Source organism: Natator depressus, chromosome 15 (assembly GCF_965152275.1).
Source record: "Natator depressus isolate rNatDep1 chromosome 15, rNatDep2.hap1, whole genome shotgun sequence".
Lineage (NCBI taxonomy): Eukaryota > Metazoa > Chordata > Testudines > Cheloniidae > Natator > Natator depressus.
In genome coordinates, this window is record NC_134248.1 from 8,514,734 (window position 1) to 8,533,920 (window position 19,187).

At 45.2% G+C, this 19,187-nt stretch overlaps 2 protein-coding genes across 6 annotated transcripts in view; one reads left to right on the forward strand and one right to left on the reverse strand.

Annotated features, from left to right (window-relative positions):
- Positions 1-690: 690 nt before the first annotated feature.
- SPRING1 (SREBF pathway regulator in golgi 1) lies at positions 691-16,682 on the reverse strand. 2 transcript variants are annotated; one of them, XM_074973075.1, is made up of 6 exons: positions 16,555-16,682; positions 15,456-15,799; positions 12,732-12,885; positions 9,656-9,807; positions 7,107-7,220; positions 691-5,758 (listed from the first exon to the last, which is right to left on the reverse strand). In XM_074973075.1, exons 2-6 carry the CDS (start codon positions 15,627-15,629, stop codon positions 5,675-5,677), a joined length of 678 nt encoding a protein of 225 aa, XP_074829176.1. In that variant the 5' UTR covers positions 15,630-15,799; positions 16,555-16,682; the 3' UTR covers positions 691-5,674. The 2 variants fall into 2 exon arrangements, with proteins under 2 accessions (XP_074829176.1, XP_074829177.1); XM_074973076.1 differs by having other exon boundaries at positions 9,595-9,807.
- Positions 16,683-16,705: 23 nt separating this feature from the next.
- Positions 16,706-19,187, forward strand: part of RNFT2 (ring finger protein, transmembrane 2) — a 37,886-nt gene continuing 35,404 nt past the window's right edge. For 2 of the 4 annotated variants that reach the window (XM_074973071.1, XM_074973073.1), the window contains exon 1: positions 16,706-16,785. The gene's annotated coding sequence lies outside the window, so the exon portion shown is untranslated. The remainder of the gene's footprint in view (positions 16,786-19,187) is intronic. The other 2 variants (XM_074973074.1, XM_074973072.1) reach the window with 2 other exon arrangements.

A 19,187-nucleotide genomic window follows, 5' to 3' on the forward strand; every position in this document is an offset into this window, starting at 1 on the left:
TGCTACGTAAGTCTTATAGTAACCTCTGCTGGCTGATCAATGGTGTTACATTGGTGTTCGCCTCAGCCTGCCTTCCTGGCAGTTGATCTCAACAAAAACTGATCAAAGTAAAGAGGGGGTGAAGAAAGTAAGAGGTGTGGTGAATGGATTACTCATAACTGTCATGGACTTTTTAAAAGATATGGGGATTTCAGGTTTATATATTATGCAAACTATGAACTGTCCATCCAAGTATGAATGAGTTTACTTGCTGGGATGACAGAGCCATGTAAATTACTACAAAGGGGGCCCTGAAAATGTGATTTGGACACATTAATACATTTGAAATAGGATGTAATTCTCCAATCTCCATACAGAGTGGCAGTCTACACAGTTGGAAGCTTCATTTTTCATGCCGTGTTTGGATCAGGACTGTGTATTTGCAGAACAGTTTGGGCTACCCAGACAGTCTTCCAGGAAGTTATACCCTCCCTTATCACCCTCTTATCAGACTGTTGCACTTTCTACTTATAAATCTACACAAGAGCTAGGTATAATTGTATTAAAATAAGACCACGAGCCCCATCTGAGATGAAGGCCAATAGTACTAGGCACTGTACATACATGGAGTCCTTGCCCGAAAGAATTTACAATCTAAATAGACAAGGGACACAAAATGGGGAGGGGAAACAGAGAGATGAAGTGACTTACCCAGGGTCACACAGCAGATCAGTGACAAGGCTGGAAATAAAACCCAGGTCCCTTGGCTCTCACTTCAGTGCTCTATCTGCTGGTCATACGGACTGCACCTTGTGGTAGAAAATATTTATTGTATGTGAGGAGAGCTGGGCCCAATCTGAAACTCCCACAAAACTGGCAGAAGATCAGATATGATCTGTCTCTACAATTAGCTATCCGCAATCTCAGCTCTGTGCATCACATACTTTGGATCTCCTTTCTGCTGCTCAGTCCCATCTGTAACAGTAATGTGTGGTCTTCCCCGTACACAAGAAATTCTGCTTTCTCAAACCACGTAGTGCTTGCTATCTCGTCTTCCTTTTCAAACAGCAGGCTTTCAACAGCCAGGGAGAAAGTGTGCCACATTTCCCACTCCTCTCCCCTCTGCAACCTTCATATTACAGTTTGCACCATAGATAAGAGATATCCAAGCTACCGCAAGTGTCCTTCATTCTAAAGCCATTTTAATCATCCTTGAAAAAAATTCATATTTCCAACCTAGCTGAAGCTGTGGTTTAAAAACTACACTAGCTGCCAAGTGAGTCAGACCAGTGCAGTGTTAGAAAGCACAATATATAGAGCGCAGGTTGCTAAGAGCCAGAAGCGTGTGGTTGGGAGTCCTTAGTAATGAGACAGAAACCAACACCATTTTGCCTTCTGCTTTCCCTTCGTCTCCAGCAGATGAGGCTGTGGGTTGTTGTTTTTTTCTTTTTCGCCGCCTACAGTAGTTTCCCACTGATATAATGGGAATGCACAGGGCCCTTTTTTAAGACTCCCACAATTTACTGAACTTGTTAACCCCTTGGAGGTTACTCATTAGAGGAGAAGGGATTCTCCTCCCCACAATTTGCCAAGATTGAGAAAAAGTATCAATCCTGCATGCAAATTTGATAAAGGAAATTGGCATGATTAGACTGGAACTGAAGGAGCAAAACAATTAGCCCACCACAAAACAAATCCATGGGCTAATTACGTAAAAAACTCAGTCAGCAAAAAGAAGAGGGAAGGCAAAGAGAGGGTAGAAGGTTGTCAGAAGTAAAAGGATATTAGCAGTTGCTGTATCTAGTGCTTTATAGTCAAAGCTTTTCAATTCTTTAATCCTATGACCACACATTAACTACTGCAAGGGTCCAGAGCCTAAAAACTTATCAATAAGGGAAGTGGAGTGATAAATTTTCACTGTAATATAGTCAAAATACCTAAGAGACTCCGCGAGACTGAGAGGCGAGAATGCTAAAGCCATGGTCATCCAATGTTCAGTGAGGTCCCAAGCCAGACTCTGCATTTGCCCATTCACCGTTTCACTCTATTAAGCTCAGAAAAAAAAGAGGTCCCATGCTTCCCTTCAGCCCTGGTCCCTGCACAGTTTTTACACTACCCTTTTCCAAGTCATCACTAGCTGAGGATTTGCAGGAAAGGAATCGTGCACAAGCTCTTCTAAGCACAGGACAAGTTTTCCAGGAATCTTAACTCTGCTTAGCTGATTGCTTGGACAGGTAGAATCACTAGATGTCATATAATGCGGCTGTCACTTTCATAACCAACATATAAAATTTAGTCACATGGTAATAAGTTGATACTTCGAATGGAGGAAGGATAAGTTTCTGGCATGTATTACTATATCCCACTGCAGGAATCTTCTGTTGGCACTCAGCTACCTCAGATTTCTCAACGGAGAATAAGTTTCTATAGGCTAGCTCTCACACTTTGCCTTTTTCAGACCATTAAGAGAAACCATGTTATTTCTCTTTATGGAACGGAAAGAAAAAAATGGTTTCCTGTTTGCCCACACCTGCTTTCCTTGATTAGAATATATTTACCTTCACTGTCATGTCTCACCCTATTGCTTTATCTGGATTTATTGTTTTGCTCCATCTACCCCATAGTACAAGGGCACACAAAGACTAGGAAAACAAGTGAGGTTTTAAAACACATTAGCTGACTTTTTACATACCCTTTGGCCCCTAGCATAGACAGGATTTAGACACCGTTACAGATGCATGAGCTGGACACGGTACTCCCAGAATTGACAATGGTCCCCTAACACGTTTCTAAACTCCACCTATTTCACGAGTCTAGACAGCGTCCAAGAGATTCTCCTATGGTTGTATAGGCTGAGCTTTTCTTACAATTTCCTACCACCGCCATTCTACCAGTGACATCAGTGACAGGGGGTCTAGTGTAGACAAAGCATTAGGGTATTTTATGACCACATTGTTTAACCTAAAAACTCAGTCTAAGTAGGAAGACACGGAAGGAAGAAGTGCCAAGGCCTGGTGGTGCCACACTGTACTAGAGCTGTACTGGCGTGGTTGTGCACTTGTAAGAAGTGTTAAAATACAGCTCAGCATTGACAAGGCCTTAGACAAATCTGACTGTCCTCTCTGAAAAGACAGGTTGGGGGTGGTGGGATGGTGCAGGGACAAAGCACCAGACACCCTCTTTGACATTAAGATGATCACATTGGCTATCTCCTTAGACTTCATGCTCCATTGTTTCTCAAAGTCCTGGTCTACATTTGTTTGCTGGCATAGCTATGATGGTTAGGGGTGTGATTTTTTCACACTCCCAACCCACACAGCTATGTAGGCGAAAGCCTGAGGCTCTGTACACACAACAGATGCTACCAGCACAGCTACAGGGCAGACCCTTGCTATAGTGACAGAAGGAATTGTTCCATCACTGTAGTAAATCCACCCCCCACCCCAAAAGGCAGTAGTTAGCTCAATGGAAGAATGCTTCTGTCATCCTAGCTGTGTCTACCATGAGGGTTAGGTTGGCTTAAATACATCTCTCGGGGTGTGAATTTTTCACACCTCTGAGTAACGTAGCTCGGTCAACTTAAGTTTTAGGAATAGATGCAGTTTTACTGGCAAGACAGTCCTTTTGCCTGTATAAGCTGCATCTCCACTGGGGGTTCTGCCAGTAAAGGTTTATCGGCACAGCTGTATCTGCCCATCAGTAGGCAGCTGCCATGCCTCACTACCATGCTTCTCCAAGCCCACCCAAAAGCACAGACATACAACTTTATGCACCATGATGTTTCTTCCAGCAAGTTGCCATAGGAGGGCAGCAAATGGGAGAAAGGATTGTGACCAGATAAAATTCTGCTGTCACAGCTCCATGAGATACAAGTTTTTAAGACTTTCCATAGGACGTGCTGGCCAGGGACATTTTATTTTCCAAGACCTTCTCTCATTTGAAAACTTTTGGGAAAGGATGAGGAAAAAAATGCAAGTGAGTTTTCACAATTTCACGTATCAGAGATGGCTGGTAACTTTTTAATTCTCGCTTATGCCACATGCAGTTTAACTATAAGTACACCAGAACACCCTGCAATGGGATAAAGAATATTTTAACAACGGGATGTCCTAAAATACCGGCCACATTATTCTAATTTCTTAATTGGGTAAATTGATTTATCCCAAGGGAGGAATAAGAGGTATTAATATACATGAGCACAAAGTCCGAACCATGGCAATACACAAAGTGCACAGATATGGTAGAGCCGAGAGCGGAAGAGAACAGGAGTGAGGTGCTGTATACATCAGAACTGCCTAGTTTGACTCAGTGCTAGGGAGTCTGACTTTCAGGAAACATAAATTCTCTCTGCATTTAGAAGCATGGGAAAAACATTTCTCCCAACTCCCTTCTTTCAGACTGGCATCGCAGAGACATCAGAAGGGAAGATTTAAACTGCAGCCTACAAGAGAGATTGGAAACTGCAGGGGGAAATCAACATTGTGTTCAATTAGCACGCTAATTAGATTGAAATCTCAACCTAGAGAGTCCTCCCAGCAGCAGGTCAGAATCCCATGCTGGAACGTCATTAATAAGCTGTTAATAGAAATACTGCAAAACTGGCTGCTAATCTAACTTTGGAGGAGGGCTAGAGCCACGTGACATTTTAGTCTAATTACTTACTACATCAGGATCTCACTACAATCAGGATCCCAAACCACCTCAGTTCTTCTGCTTTCTGCCCCTGCACAACCAGGAGCGAAGCATTTTGGAGCGACGCTGATGTGCAGCACCAGCAGCAGAAGCCTCAGTACTTCAGGCAAGGAGATCTGAATAATCAAGAGTTGGAGGACTTACAGGTTACCCTGCGAGACTTTCTTTAGTTAAGGTTTCCTAGCTAAGATGGCATATGTGTCCACTCACAAAAAAGCCCCAGCCCTTGCAGAGCTCTCCCTTCTCTCTCATGTTATGGGAACTGAAGGCTCCATGAATTCCAGAGGGCACTTTGCTCTGCCAGTTTAAACTGGGAGGCACACAAATACTATGATGGTGGGCTCTAGTAAAAAAAAAAAAAAAAAAAAAAAAAAAAACACAACCCCTGACAGAAGGGAGAGATGAGTTATTTTGGTCAAGATGAAGGATGACCTTTCTCCAGGATAATCTACGGATTGGAAGGAGTCAGCCAATGGCTACAAGAAACATCAATACTTTCAACTATTCCATATAAACCCAATAAATAATTCATAGTTACATATAAAGTCTGCATCATGGATGCTGAAAAGTCCTCCAGGAGATAAGCTCTATAGGCATTCTTTACCTTTTAAGCACAAAAAATCCCTCTTCATATCTACAGCAGTCGGTCTAAAGTCCATGTTCTTTGGAGATATAATTTAACTTCTATGTATAGATGAAAGGCTGTTTTATGCCCTTTTCTAGGCTGATCTATAGACTAAATCCATTGCGTGTATCCTAAATGGTAGCCCTTCAGTTAGATTAACCATTCAAAGGATTCCCCCCCACCCATCCATGGCGGGTCTGTCCTGTTCTTCCCTCTTAATAGGAGAGGTTTTCCCACAGAAATAAGTCCCAAGCTGAGATTGCAAATCACTCTGTTTGTCTTTGGAAATCTCAAGATGAGAGTTGAAGCTCTTGTCTTGCTGTTCCAGACGCCAGTCCTCAGTTTGTTTTCCCCATGTTAGTTCAGATTTTGCAGCTTTCAAATAGGCAGGAGCTCAGGGGGATACTCGCCATAGCAGTACTTTGCAATGGGGTCTCTGTAGGTGTTTTCGTGCTGCACGCTCTGTTGGAAAGAGAGGGAAAAGCCCTTAGGAACAACATGTGCTATTAAAAAGCAGCTCTCCAGTGTAAAATACCTCATTCCTCTCCCACAAAGGGAAGGCGGCAGTGGTGTTTATATGGCAATGGCTGTTTCACAGACACACCATCATAGTATCTAGGGAGCACAGCTTAAAAAAAAAAAATTTACTTGCAACATTACAACACACGGTCGCTGAACTGTAGCCAGAAGCTCCTTTAGAGTAAATACCCAAGCAGGCTGGAGTCAGACTGCTCGAGTTCCTGTGCACACATTCTAATCAAACTCTATTCAAAAACAAACAAACAAAACAAGTCAGTGCTTGAGATATAGAAGTGTATAGCAGAGGAACCTAGAGTCAAGACACTGGATCTCCCCTCCCCAAAGACCTAGAGACATTTGGATCTATCATCCCTCATTTATGGTTCAGGCATCATCTCTACTTTGTAATAGGAGCTCCTGCTTAAGTACACCATAAGAAGGTGGGGGTATCACCTCACCACCATCTTCCAACAGGTACGGTGTTTGCTTAAAACAAGACTTCTGCTAACCAAACAGGCTTGAAATGGTGGTGGTTTTAATTATAAGTACCTAGCATTGGTTTGTGTATTTTTAACATCACTTAAAATTTCTACAGTCAGCAGACTTACAGTGTGATTACCCAGATGTATTGTTTCCTTTACAGTACAATAGAGGATTACTAAAGCTGCTGGGGAAACAGGCAGACTAATGTACTTGGTTGGCCGCATTTCAGTCTAGTAGTCCCTTTACAGCAAGTCTCTAGTGCTAAGAACAAGTCAGTGTCCATTTCTGTACTGCTCTAGCAGTGCATTATGCCCCTAGTTTAGTGAGAAAGCTACTCACCTATCTCCCAAGACTGGCTCCCAAGGACAACCTCAGCGTGTACAAGTGTTGGCTCACATGCACTCACATGTGCACATATAAGAAATACAGGGCTTCTCTTCACTACTGGGGTAAGTCAACCTAAGTTACGCTACTCCAGCTATGTGAATAACGTAGCTGGAGTCGATGTAGCTTAGGTCGACTTACAGTGGTGCCTTCACTGCTCTGCGTCGATGGGAGACACTCTCCAGTCGAGTTCCCTTATTCTTCTCGGAGAGGTGGAGTACCAGGGTCGACCGGAGAGTGCTCTGCCATCGATTTGGTGGGACTTCACTAGACCCGCTAAATTGACCCCTGCTGCATCGATTGCAGCAGCATTGATCTCCCGGTAGTAAAGACAAACCCATATGTTTAGAGCATCAACACCACCTTCTCAGATATTTTTGGCACCTCCCTTCCCTCCTCCACTTCACATGCTGCAGCATCTGACCTGTGATGAAGTCCTGCACTTGGCCAAGCACAACTCAAAGTGATCTTCCACAGCCGTGAAGAGGTTCTGGAAAGCGATAGCTGCCCGGTTCAGGAAACGCTCCAGGAGAAGTTGCTGAGAGAGGCAGAAATAATAAGCACCTATGTAAGTTAGTTACGGAAGGGGAATGGAGAAAAGTGGATTTCTTTGTTAGCATACACTGAGAGTTTGACAATTAAGGTTACAGCAGAACAATTTCACCAAACTTTTCTTCTCACATTGTCTTTTGAAAGGTTTATTAGCCATGCTTTCTCAGTGCTCCATTTTTTAATAATAATATTCAAAGTAGCTTTGGATTGTGCCTGCTTAATGGAATGTAGGGAAGTGCTGCAATGCCAATACTCAAGGACCAGGAAAGATAGTTGAAAATGAGAGCTTTGAGTCATGAAGAAAGATATTCTTATGGCCGCAGCTCTGTGATGCAAGAAGGAAATCTGGGCTCATTTCCTGATTCAAAGTCCCTTAATCTTTGTGCCTCGGTTTTCCCTGATGTCTCATCAGTAAAATGGGGATAATACTTCCCTTCTGTACTTCATGAGAAGCTTCATCAATGTTTACATGGCACTCAGACACTACAGGGAGAGGGGTTTGTGTTTGTCCAAGCCAACATTCCCTGCTACCAGGTATCAACCTCCCCAAGCTCATTCAGCTGTGAAGAATCATGCCTCTGCTGTTCACATACACAGTGCTGCCCCAAAACCAACGCCAAGCAGCAGGCACGTAGTGCTTAACCCGACATGCTGGCAGCAGCAGTCTTCTCTGTTTCACTCTAGTGCTTCCGCCACCAGCATCTTGGGTTAAGCACTACCTGGAGGAGTGGCAAAGGAGCAGTCCTTCCCCCTGAAAGTCTGATGCCAGTTTTGTTGCACATCTGATCCAATCTGCACCTCTCTAGGGGAGGTATCTGAATGTCAGGATAGTCAACTGGTATAAGCTTGCAGTCTTAGGGTGACATCTGTTGGCATCCTACAGACCTGACACTTGGTTATTATTAAGCGTCCAAAAAGAAGTTTACAGGCAGTGGAAAGTTATGATAGGATCCTCTGGAATAAGAGGTGTAATACAAGCATAAGACATTGTTATTACAGCGGGTTGGAAAAAACTTTGACATTTTTGCATTCTCTGGAAAACGGTTCTGTCAAAATCAGAATACTTAACAAAAATGATGCCAGTTTGCCAAAATTTCATTTTGGAGAAAAACCAGGAACAGAGTTCCAAGGACATCAAAACATCCAAAACAGTTGGAACGAAACACTGATTTTTTTCTGTTTGGAAATAACTTTTTGTTTTGAATTTTTTTTTATTTTGTATTACATAAAAAAGGTGCACTGAAACATTTCAATCTTGTCAAAAGGAAATGTACTGATTTAACCCAAAATAATGATGCAGAGTGGCCTCCCTCTCATACAAGGAGGGTTACCGCCCCCTGGTGGGCACCACCAACCTCGCCCCACCCCGCCCTCTTTGCGGCTCAGTTGTGGCTACACCAGGAAAGGAGGCAGACGTCCCTCCCAGGGAGCTGAGCCCTCAGCGGAGCCTGCGACAGGCAGCAGGGAGAAAAGGCAAACCACTGCCCCAGGAGATGGAAGACCCTGGGGAGAGACCAGAGGAAGGGCTGCCTGACTGTGAGATTGAGAGCCAGGTCCCAGCAGTGATGGAGTAGCGACAGCAGGAACTGCTAGGAAGTAGCCCAGGGAAAGAAGATTTTGGTCTGGTTGTGCTGCCGGGATGTGAGGCAGCAACCACATGTTTCCCTGCCAACCCAGTGGCGGGATTGCCTGCCACTGCTAGGGCCCTGAGCTGAGACCTGGTGGAGCAGAGTGGGCCCGGATCCCCTACCCCCAGCCCTGTGTGCAAGTGCACTAACCTTTAGGCCAGAAGGCCAGCAACATAGATAATTGTTGCTGTTTGCTCCATCGAGGAGGCTGGGAGCTATAAACCGTTAATTGCTCTGCCCATGCTGAGCAGGCCAGAGCTCTAGCCTATTGCTACTTGCCCCAGCCAGGAGGCAGCGGGCCACAGACTGCTGAAGTGCTTTGCCCACACCCAGAGGGTCAGAGCCCGAGACTGTGCTGTGCCCACCCTGCCAGGAGGCCAGGGCTACCAGCTGACTGCAGGAGACCTGAAATGTCCTTGTTGGAGACCTGAAATGATATCTGGGTGATTGTGTGGCTATAAGGAAGAACAGCCGAAGGACACACTGACTGATGGATGCTGCCAAGAGAGGGCACCCGGACTCAGAGGGAGGATGGCGACAAATGGATTTTTCAAAAATTTTCTTTCATGGAGAATTTTGAAATTTACTGCCTCTCTTTCTTAACTGGAATGAAGAAATCTCAAAATCCCTCGCAAAATGGACTTTCCATCCTCCACAGAGCTCGAGCGGTTATTGTGAGACAATTTCTGACATGGTCCTAGCAGGCTTTCCCCCGTGTCCAGGTCCCCTCACCATGAGCGCACACACGTGGCCGGCCGTCTGAACAGGATAAGCAAAGAGGCGCTCCACGCACCTTGTTGGGCTGCAGGCAGCAGGAAACGCAGTACTCGTACACGCTGCAACAACCGTTGGGCAGGCAGCTTTCACAACTATAGAGCTTTGTGCTAGGCACATTGACGTTACAACAGCCGTTCACCAACACGTCCTTCCTTTCACAGACGTAGCCTGAAAAACAGAGGAAAAAGGAGTAACTTATAGAATCCACTCTGCTGCGCCTCCCACTGGAGCAGGGGCATGGAACATAACGGGGCTCTCATAAGGAGCACATGTACAAGATTAGGACCCTATCATTTGAGAACACCCAAGTTTGAGGAATGCTGCTGTACACCAATGACTGATATGACCAGGTGGCCCAGCAGATGCTATTTGGAAATAATGAATCTTATGGCCAGTCTGTACTATAATAATACTTTGTAGATAAATATATTGGACTAAAATATATTCTAAGGACCAAAACTTACACTCTTCCTAATTTGCCGTAGTGCTTTTTTCTTTTCTTTTCTTTTTTTTTTTGGGGGGGGGGGAGGGGTTACAGTAATTTCACCCAATACTTCTCCAGATAGATCACTGCCCCTCTCAATCTGAAAAAGAACCCTGTCCCAGATACACACTGTTTAGCGATGCCCCATGATTACAGTCTAGATATACCCTGCGTACGAAACAGACTTGTCACTTAGGAGGAGGCTTAACTGAGTAGGTCCATTATGAACCTCTCTGAAGAAGTAGCATCGCCTCAATGTTTTAGGGAATGTGTAAACTAGGAACTTTGGGGACTGGCATTCAAATCCTAGCTTGACTCACAAGTGACAGCGAGTTTAGTAGACCAGTGGTTCTCAACCGGGAGTCTGGGGTCCCCTGGGGGCCACGAGCTGGTTTCAGGGGGTCCGCCAATCAGGGCTAGCATTAGACTCGCTGGGGCCCAGGGCACAAAGCTGAAGCCCCACTGCATGGGGCGGAAGCCCGGGGCCCTGGGTCCCACCACCCAGGGCTAAAACTGAAGGCTGAGCAAAGTAGCTTTGCAGGGGCCCCTGTGGCATGGGGCCCCGGTCAATTGCCCTGCTTGCTGCCCCCTAACGCCGGCCCTGGGTTTTATATGCAGAAAAAAAACAGGTGGGCTGTGGAGTTTTTATAGCCTTTTGGGGGGGCCTCTGAAAGAAAAATATTGAGAACCCTGCAGTAGATCTCAGTTTAGTCTCTACTTGTGTACATCACAAAAGCTACTACACAATTTTTGCATGATTGATGACGACCTCTCGTCAAGAAAAGCCCAGTGCTGGAACAACAAGAGCCAGGTGCATTGCAAAGCTGTCTGTGGGGGAAGCTTGTACAAGACTCCTCGCTTAAAGTCGTCCTGGTTAACGTTGTTTCGTTGTTACATTGCTGTGTTACATTGCTGATCACTTAGGGAACATGCTCATTTAAAGTTGGGCAATGCTCCCTTTTAACCTCGTTTGGCAGCCGTCCGCTTTGTGCACTGCTTGCAGGAAGAGCAGCCCGTTGGAGCTAGCTGGTGGGGGCTTAGAACCAGGGTGGGCTGGCAGCCCCCCTATCAGCTCCCCGCTCCCCTAAGTTCCCTGAGCCGCAGCCGCCCAGCAGGCTACCAATTGCCAGCAGTTCAGCTGTCCCTCCCCCCACTGCCATGTGCTGCTCCTGCCCTCTGCCTTGGAGCTGCTCTCTGGAGTCTCCTGCTTGCTGGGGGGGGGGGAGAGGGGGGCAGGAGGGAAGAAGAAGAGGGGGGCTTATGTCAGGGTGTCCCCCTCCCCCTTGCTCCTGACCCCACTTACCCGATCTCCATAGAGCAAGGGGGGACATGACAGGGCTTGGGACAGAGGGAGCTTGCTGATTAACTTAACAAGGCAGTGTACTCAAGAGTGAGTCAGAGAACTTAAAGGGGAACTGCGCTTGTAAGTATCTTAAAAACAGATTTGCAATAATAAAACAATGACGTTAGTTGAGCATTTGAGCAAGTCGTGAATCATTTTCAGACAAGCCAAAAGAAAGAAAGATGATGTTTGTAGTGTACCTTTAAAAGAAAAACTGCATGTATTTTACCTCTAATGGATGCCGTTATGAAATATGCCCTCTGCATTCCTATTAGGGGCAGACCAGTTAGATACATTCAAACAACTTTAAAATGACCATTTGAGAAGGATGGGTGATCTTAGGGTTTTGTTGCAATAAAACATGAAAAGGAACTAGGGTGGAAATGTCGCTTACACTTAAGCCATCTCACATTATGAACCAGTTAGATCTCAGAAGCTAAGGAGGGATGGGGTCAGCTTCAGAATTTGGATGGGTCCATTTAAGTGCTACAGAAGGTGAATCCTGCAGAAAGCATTCTACTCACTTCCCCAAGTCAACACTGAACCAAAATTCCAAGCATGGTGTTTTTAAAAATACATAAAAGTGCAATGACTGGAGTTTTTACTGTCCTGGCTAAATTCAAATTTCAAGTAGCAATCCCTCCACTTTAGTGCATTCCCACTAGAGTAAATTATTTTGTTATGGGAAATGTCTCAAATGCTACTTCCCTATAATAGAACGTGGTCTCCAGATGAAGTGAAGGGTGTTCAAGAATGTATGCAACTACCTCTGGCGTGCTGTTAAGATAGTTGCTGCATTCACCCCAGAAGTACCTACAGCCATTACTGAACATCCCGTGCTTCAATTCAAGGGGGTGTCCCATTGCAAGGAAGCTGAACATAGCCATTATACGAACAACATACCCTCATATCTCAGTGTCCGTACTTTGACCCGTTAACCTTTTAACCCCAATTGGGGATATTACAGATTATGTATTCCTTACGCCATCCGATCCTAAACTGAACTTCACACCCCTTGATAATCTGTATGTTATTCCCTGATAACCAGAAACTTCTATGCTTAAACTCTGTACCGTTTTCTTTTTTATCATCATCTTAATAAAATTCTTAAATCTGAGTCAACATTTCTACAACAGAAGAATTTACTCTAGTGTGAATGCATGAGAGTGGAGGGAATTGCTACTTGAGGGTCCCAGCAAAGATCAGAGGGTACACACAGTGCTGAGCATTATGGTTTGCAGGAAAGGCTCTTATCAGTGGCCTTACCCAGCTCATCCGTAATGAATAGCTTCCCCTGGACAGAATTTCTGCACTGGTTACTCAGCTGACTGCTATTTCCCAGGCTGAACTGCACCTTCCACATGATGGGCTCATGTTCCTGTACCTGGAGAAGATTCCGATCGCGTACTGTCCTCTCTTCCTGCAACAAACCACAGCAATGCAAGTTAACACACAGTTCCCTTCTCTTACTCAACTCTGCGCTCCATTCCCTCAGCTAAACTCTAATTTAGGGGTCTCAAACACATGGCCCGCATGCGGCCTATGGCGTTATTTTCTGCTGCCTGCCAGCTCCCCGAGACCCCCGCGCCCCCTCCAGCATTTACCTAGAGCGGCTCTGGCCCAGTGTGCGCTGGGGGCAGGGAAGGGGTGGGAAGAGGCAGGGCAGGGGTGGGGCCTCACAGAAGGGGTGGGGAGGCGGGGCCAGGGCAGCGGGGGGTTGGTCAGTGGTGCGGCCCTCGGGCCAATGTACTAGTCCTCATGTGGCCCTCATGGTCATTTGAGTTTGAGACCCCTGCTCTAATTGTTGCAATTCCCAAGACAGAAGGAAACTGCAAGAAACTAACATAGTATGAGATATCACACCGACAGTCAAAAACAGTGGTTTACCACATATTGCGTGTAACATTAAACCACCATCATAAAAATTAAGGGGGCTGTAGATATTAAGTGCAGAACTATTTAACACAATGTACCTCAGACATTATTTCAGGCCATAAAGGTAGCATTCCCTTCTCTAAGTAACATACATTACAAATTGTTTCACCCTCTTCCTAGTAACACAAAGAATGCTCTCTCCTTTCCATCCCCCATCAGCCATCTTTACAAAGCAGGGACACTAAGAACAATAAAATGTGTACTTCTGTAGTACCTTTCATCCAAGGATCCCAAAGTACTTGGTCAATGTTCACTTTGAAGTAAGCCTTGCTACCCACTTTTGGAGAGGTTTATTAAATATTGTTGTTCCCAGTTTAAAGATGGGAGAAACTGAGGCATATAGCACTGAAAGCCTACATTTTCCCAGAAGCATCCGATGAAGTGAGCTGTAGCTCACGAAAGCTTATGCTCAAATAAATTTGTTACTCTCTAAGATGCCACAAGAACTCTTTTCCTTTTACTAACTTTGGGTAACTTGAAACACCTAGGGTCTAATTTTCATTGGTGCAGCCCTTCTAGGACTCCAGTTTAGGTCAAAAAGAGCTGCAGTTTCTCGGCACCTCTGAAAATCAGGTCCTGCAGATGCTCGGCACCCAAAATCACTGACCACTTGTAAAAATTTGGCTTAGCTTAACTGATTTACTCAAAGTCATACAGGGAGTCAGTGGGGCAGCCAGGGCAGAAACCAAGAATCCGGACACCTGGCCCCCATGTTCTAGTCACTAAAACACACTCCCTTGCAAGATCTACTAATGCTCCAGACAGGTCAGACATACAAAGCTGCTTTTTCTACCTCACCTCAAATAAAGATGTTGTGATATATGATAGAGGCAGTTCAAGACCAGCCAGGCGAGGTCCATTTGAGGATGGACAGATACTCAAAACATTTCAAGATTGCCTTTGGAAACCCATCTTACACATGCACCTTTAAAGCAGCTCTGCAGACCAAAAGAATAGGGTTTTATGTGGGTGCTGCTTAAGAAAGTACAACAGGCGTCAAGAAATTTAGGCCTCATGTTGGACTTATCCTAAGATTGTAACAATTCTAGAGCAAGTCTCACCAGCAGGAATCTATATTTTTCTTTAAACAAAGACCTAATTTCAGGGATATTTTTAACAAAGCTCATTTACAGGGGGGGAAAATGTCCTGACCTTTACTAAAAGAAGGTTAGTTCATTTAAGAAAATAATGAATTTACACATGTAGAGATTTTCATGGTCACCTAAGGGAGTTAAGTATTCAGCTCCCATTAGTTTTCACCATTTATGATATCTGCTCTCTTTCGGCAGCTCACTGAGGTCCCAATCCTTCAACCAGATTTACAAATGCAGGCCCTTATGCCTGCATGGCTCCTAATGTAGAATTAGGGCCTTTGCTTGGAGCAGTTAGTTTCACTTTTTGGCCGTTATGCACAATGCTGTTATCCTGCTTGGAATGGCATTTCACAACATACATTACAAGAGAATACTTTGATCCCATAAAACTTTCCTGTTGCCCTTTAGATCCCACGAACACGTTGCTATAAGGTATTACTGATGTAAAACGTTCACTTGACACAAAGTTTCAGGTTCAGGCTCCTAACTTACTAACAGCACCCCTTAAATCTTACTGAAGATGCTGGTGGAACAAAAGGAACCTATGATAAGATTTTGAGATCCATCATTAACACAAGTTTTAAAAAAAAAATCTTAGTATTTCAGCATATTATTTTTAGGTCACTCTGCTAAACACCACAAATAATTTACAACCTGCAAGAGAAATCATTTTTAAAATCTCTTACAATGTGCTGCAAGTTTACACAGGGTAAACTTACCCTTGCTTAGCACAGGGTGGGGGGATGTTCTCTATCTCAAGGAGCTTACAGACAAGGGGCCCAAACCTGCAGCCATCACCAGGTGCAGTACTTATTTCATATGTGTAGTCATACAATGGGAGTACTTCCAGCAGTAATAAGCACCACATTTGACATTAAGTGTTTTTGTAGGGCTGGGCCTTGACTTACAGAGAAATGGGGCAGTGAGGGGGGAAAAGACAAAGAAGAAAAGCAATACTGACCTGTTTGAAAGTACTGGTAAGGAAATAGATGAGGGAGAGTCCAAATACAATACCCAGGACCCAACGCTTCCTCAGCAGCCTGCGCCACACCATTGACAGAAAGTGCACCATTCCCACATACACCTTTAGTGACACTGCTCTGTTGGGTTTTTCCCCCTGTTGCACTACCTGCATCAGGTTCTGATTCTCCCTGGATTTTTCTCATTTATCCTTCAGCCACTGCACTTGCTCCATTAGGCAGGGAATGAAAAGAACCCCTAGAGGTAAACTAATGTTTCCAGGAGTGCATCAATCAGCTGCACACTGAATCAGCCGGAGAAGTCTCTGGAGGAGCTGGAAGAACACTAAAAAAAAACAAAACCAAAAAAACCCTTTGAACATAAAAGCTATAGGTTAAAATCCTCACCAGGAGTTTCAGACTAAACACAGAGAGAAAAGCCGCACCTTTCCCTGCGTCAGCAAATGTTTAAACCGAGCTGTTTAGGGGGGAACACACTTCAGGAGGGTTCTGTAACCTTAAAAAGCAAAGGGAAGTCTCAGGGGCAGCCAGATCCATCTAACTATCTTTACGCACAGATTTAGCCTGAAATAGAGGCAATCTAACAAAAACCTTCGCCAAGCCAGCTTGCCCTCGAGTCTCGGTCCAGCCCGCTCCTCCCTGGCGAGCCCCATTCCCCCCAGGGAATGCTCCTAAAACAAGGGTGGCGTACGGGGACCCCAGGAGCTTCCTGGGCCTGTCTACATAGAATCATAGACTCTCAGGGTAGGAAGGGACCTGAGGAGGTCATCCAGTCCAACCCCCTGCTCAAAGCAGGGCCAATCCTCAATTTTTGCCCCAGATCCCTAAACGGCCCCCTCAAGGATTGAACTCACAATCCCGGGTTTAGCAGGCCAATGCCCAAACCACCGAGCTGTCCCTCCCCCCATATCCAACGGGGGGGGGGGGGGGAATACCCTCGCCTCCTTTCTCAGAAAAGGATCAACCAAAAAAAACCCCAAACCGAGTCGCTGATTCCGAAGCGCCGAATCTGAAGCTACTGCGCCGCTAACCCGCCCCCTCCCTGCTCCTGTCACCTGCACCAAAGGCACCGAAACCCACCCGCAACGCGCTCCCGATCCCGATCCCGATCCCGCTCCGGCGCAGGACCCGCGGCGCCCGTTGCCCCAGCCTGATAGGCCGCGGGAGAAGAGGGAGGGAGGAAGTTACTTTGTGTCCCTCCTGGAAGCGGGGGGGGGGATCGGAAGTCACCAGTCACGTGGGTGGCTTTGTTTCTCCCCGTTGGCTTGGCAGGGTTTGGGCGATGGAGCTTGTGATTGCTGGATTGTGAGGGTAGGTGAAGGGGCTCGGTGCTGTCTGTCCTCCTCCTGTCTAGCGTGGTGTGTTTTTCGAGAGTGAAATCCTGCATTTTAAAAGGGTGGGAAGGTGACTCTGTGGTATCCGTGTTTATTGTGCTGCTGCGTTCAAAGAAGGGGGAGATTCCTCTCCTTCCCTACCCAACCCCGCAATTGTTTAGCCACCGCCTTCATCGCAAGTTTCATTTGTCAAATCTCGTAATAGCTGGGGAAGCCTGAGCGCAGCCAGAGAAAATAGTCGGTCATCAGATCAAACACCCTGCAGCCTTACCCTTCTTAGGTTAGCTTCAAATTGCAGCGTATTGTGAGGCATAGGGACAGGCCTGCCCTGTTGTGTGTGTGCATAATAAACAGACAAGAAGGTTTGCATGTCTGCTTTTATTCTGTGTTTGTACAGCACCTAGCACAATGGTGCCTTAGTCCTTGACTGGGGCTTCTAGTTAGTACTGAAATACAAATAATAAAAATAAAAACAATTTATTTTGCAAATATGACCCGTTAGAGCATTCTGTTCTTATACCTAATTAGTATGGTACTCTAATTAGTATGGTACTCTTTGCCTGTGATGTGAACATTGGAATACTGTGCAATCTTTGACTATCCAAAGTCCTCTGTTAGCAAGAAGTATGTAGCCTGATTTGTTTTTTCCTGGTATAAATGCTAGTGTGCATATGGCACAGCAGGTGCAAAATTACCATATGTCACAACAGGATGTGGAACTGCCAGATCCAGACACAACTCAATCATTCAGTGTTTAAGTTAGGTATCTTTTGAGATGGCATCTACCCCAATGGTGTCTGGCCTTTGGTTTGTAGTACTGGGTACAAGGCCAAAGATCAGCTGTCCTATTGGATCCCGAGTTAGTCTTGGTTCCTAACCCTTTGCGGTTCTCTTTACTGCCCCCACTATGGCTGAGGCCTAAAAGGACGTCCCTCTGCAAAGGACCATGCTTGGCTTTGGTAGGGGAAAACATTTGCAAAGACAAATTGATGGATAGTCACCCTATAGCACAAGCTAGTCATGCCCCAACAGACTGAGCTCAGGGCTGGGAGAGGGGTCAGGAACTCCTGAGTTCTCACACTGACTTCTGTTCTCATCCTGCGATCAGACCTGCATGGGCAGATCTCTGCTATAACGTGGAACCCTGTGGCTGTGCATAGGCACAGGAATCTGCTTGCACGGATCAGACTGAGGCCTTGGGCAAGTCACTTAACCACTCTCTGTCTCACTCCATTTGTAAAAGGGGGGTAATATTGTGTATGTAGCTTGCAGGGGTGTTGTGAGTATGGGTTAACATTTACACAGCATCGGGGGGGGGAGAAAAAGTAAATTATTGTTAAAATGCTAAGTACTGTCACCATGATTGCAGCTTCAATTTTATTTGCAGGGGAGGGGGCGGGGTATCTTTTATAATATATTCTGAACCCTAAAACACGACCTTGGATTCAAAAATGTATATAACCAAAGGGCTGCCATGAGTTACAAAGAAGATGTTTGTAATCAGAACAGTCCTTGTGGTTTAGAGAGTCACCAAAGCTTCTGAATGGAATTACTTTCTTGAAGCTCATGAGTCCGTCAGCCCATCTGTGTACTCTCCGTATAATGTAGTTTCAGCCATATTAGTATGCAATTTGTGGTTTTCCCAACTCTCTCTCTCTCTAATTATGAAAATATTCCGTAAAAGAATGTCAGGTGGAATGGCTGTTTGAAATGCTGAGATCCTCTTCTTGCTATTGACTCTTATCCAGCCCTTCATCCTTCTGAGGTATAGGACAAAGACACACACAGTAAACTGTAATCTTCAGGATCAGGCTTTACAAACCAAGGTCCTCTCTGGGTTTTGTAGATATCAAAATCCTTTGGTACTCTTTAATAGTACAGGCATCTGCTTGTGTATTCTAGCCAAAATATCCTTCTCTCCTCATTGGTTTGTCACTTAGCTCCACCTTTGAGCTGGCTGCATTTCAGCGTTGAGATGTATATGTGGGGGGGAGGATATGTGTATCTTTATGTGTGTATATATATAATCTTGTGAAACGCTTTGGGAGGAAAGGTTCTATGTAAAATATTTATTTTGACCCTGCTCCTGCATCTTACAATATGCAGGTGGACTCCTTTGCCTGCACCTAGCCCCACTGACTTCCCTACATGTGCATCCGTCGGCTCACGTGTTGTAAGTTGGAGGACCAGGATTTTTTAATGTAATGGATAAAGTCTGTATTTGATACAGTTTGCATGGCCTTTTGCTTCTTGGCCAAAGAAATGTTTATTCTGTTTCCATGTGTGGCCTTAGGAATAAAGAATGAGGGATGAGGAATATGGCAACAAAGGCAAAATGAGCAGAAAAAATTTTGAAGTTAAATCTTTTTTTTTCTTCTA

Excerpts from the sequence above, each read along its gene's own strand:
- SPRING1 (XM_074973075.1), bottom strand. The coding sequence starts at position 15,629 with ATGCAGGTAGTGCAACAGGGGGAAAAACCCAACAGAGCAGTGTCACTA. Across the intron at positions 7,221-9,655 it reads GCTGCCTGCAGCCCAACAAG|CAACTTCTCCTGGAGCGTTT; the intron begins GTGCGTGGAGCG and ends TGCCTCTCTCAG. Across the intron at positions 5,759-7,106 it reads AGTGCAGGACTTCATCACAG|AGCGTGCAGCACGAAAACAC; the intron begins GTCAGATGCTGC and ends TCTTTCCAACAG.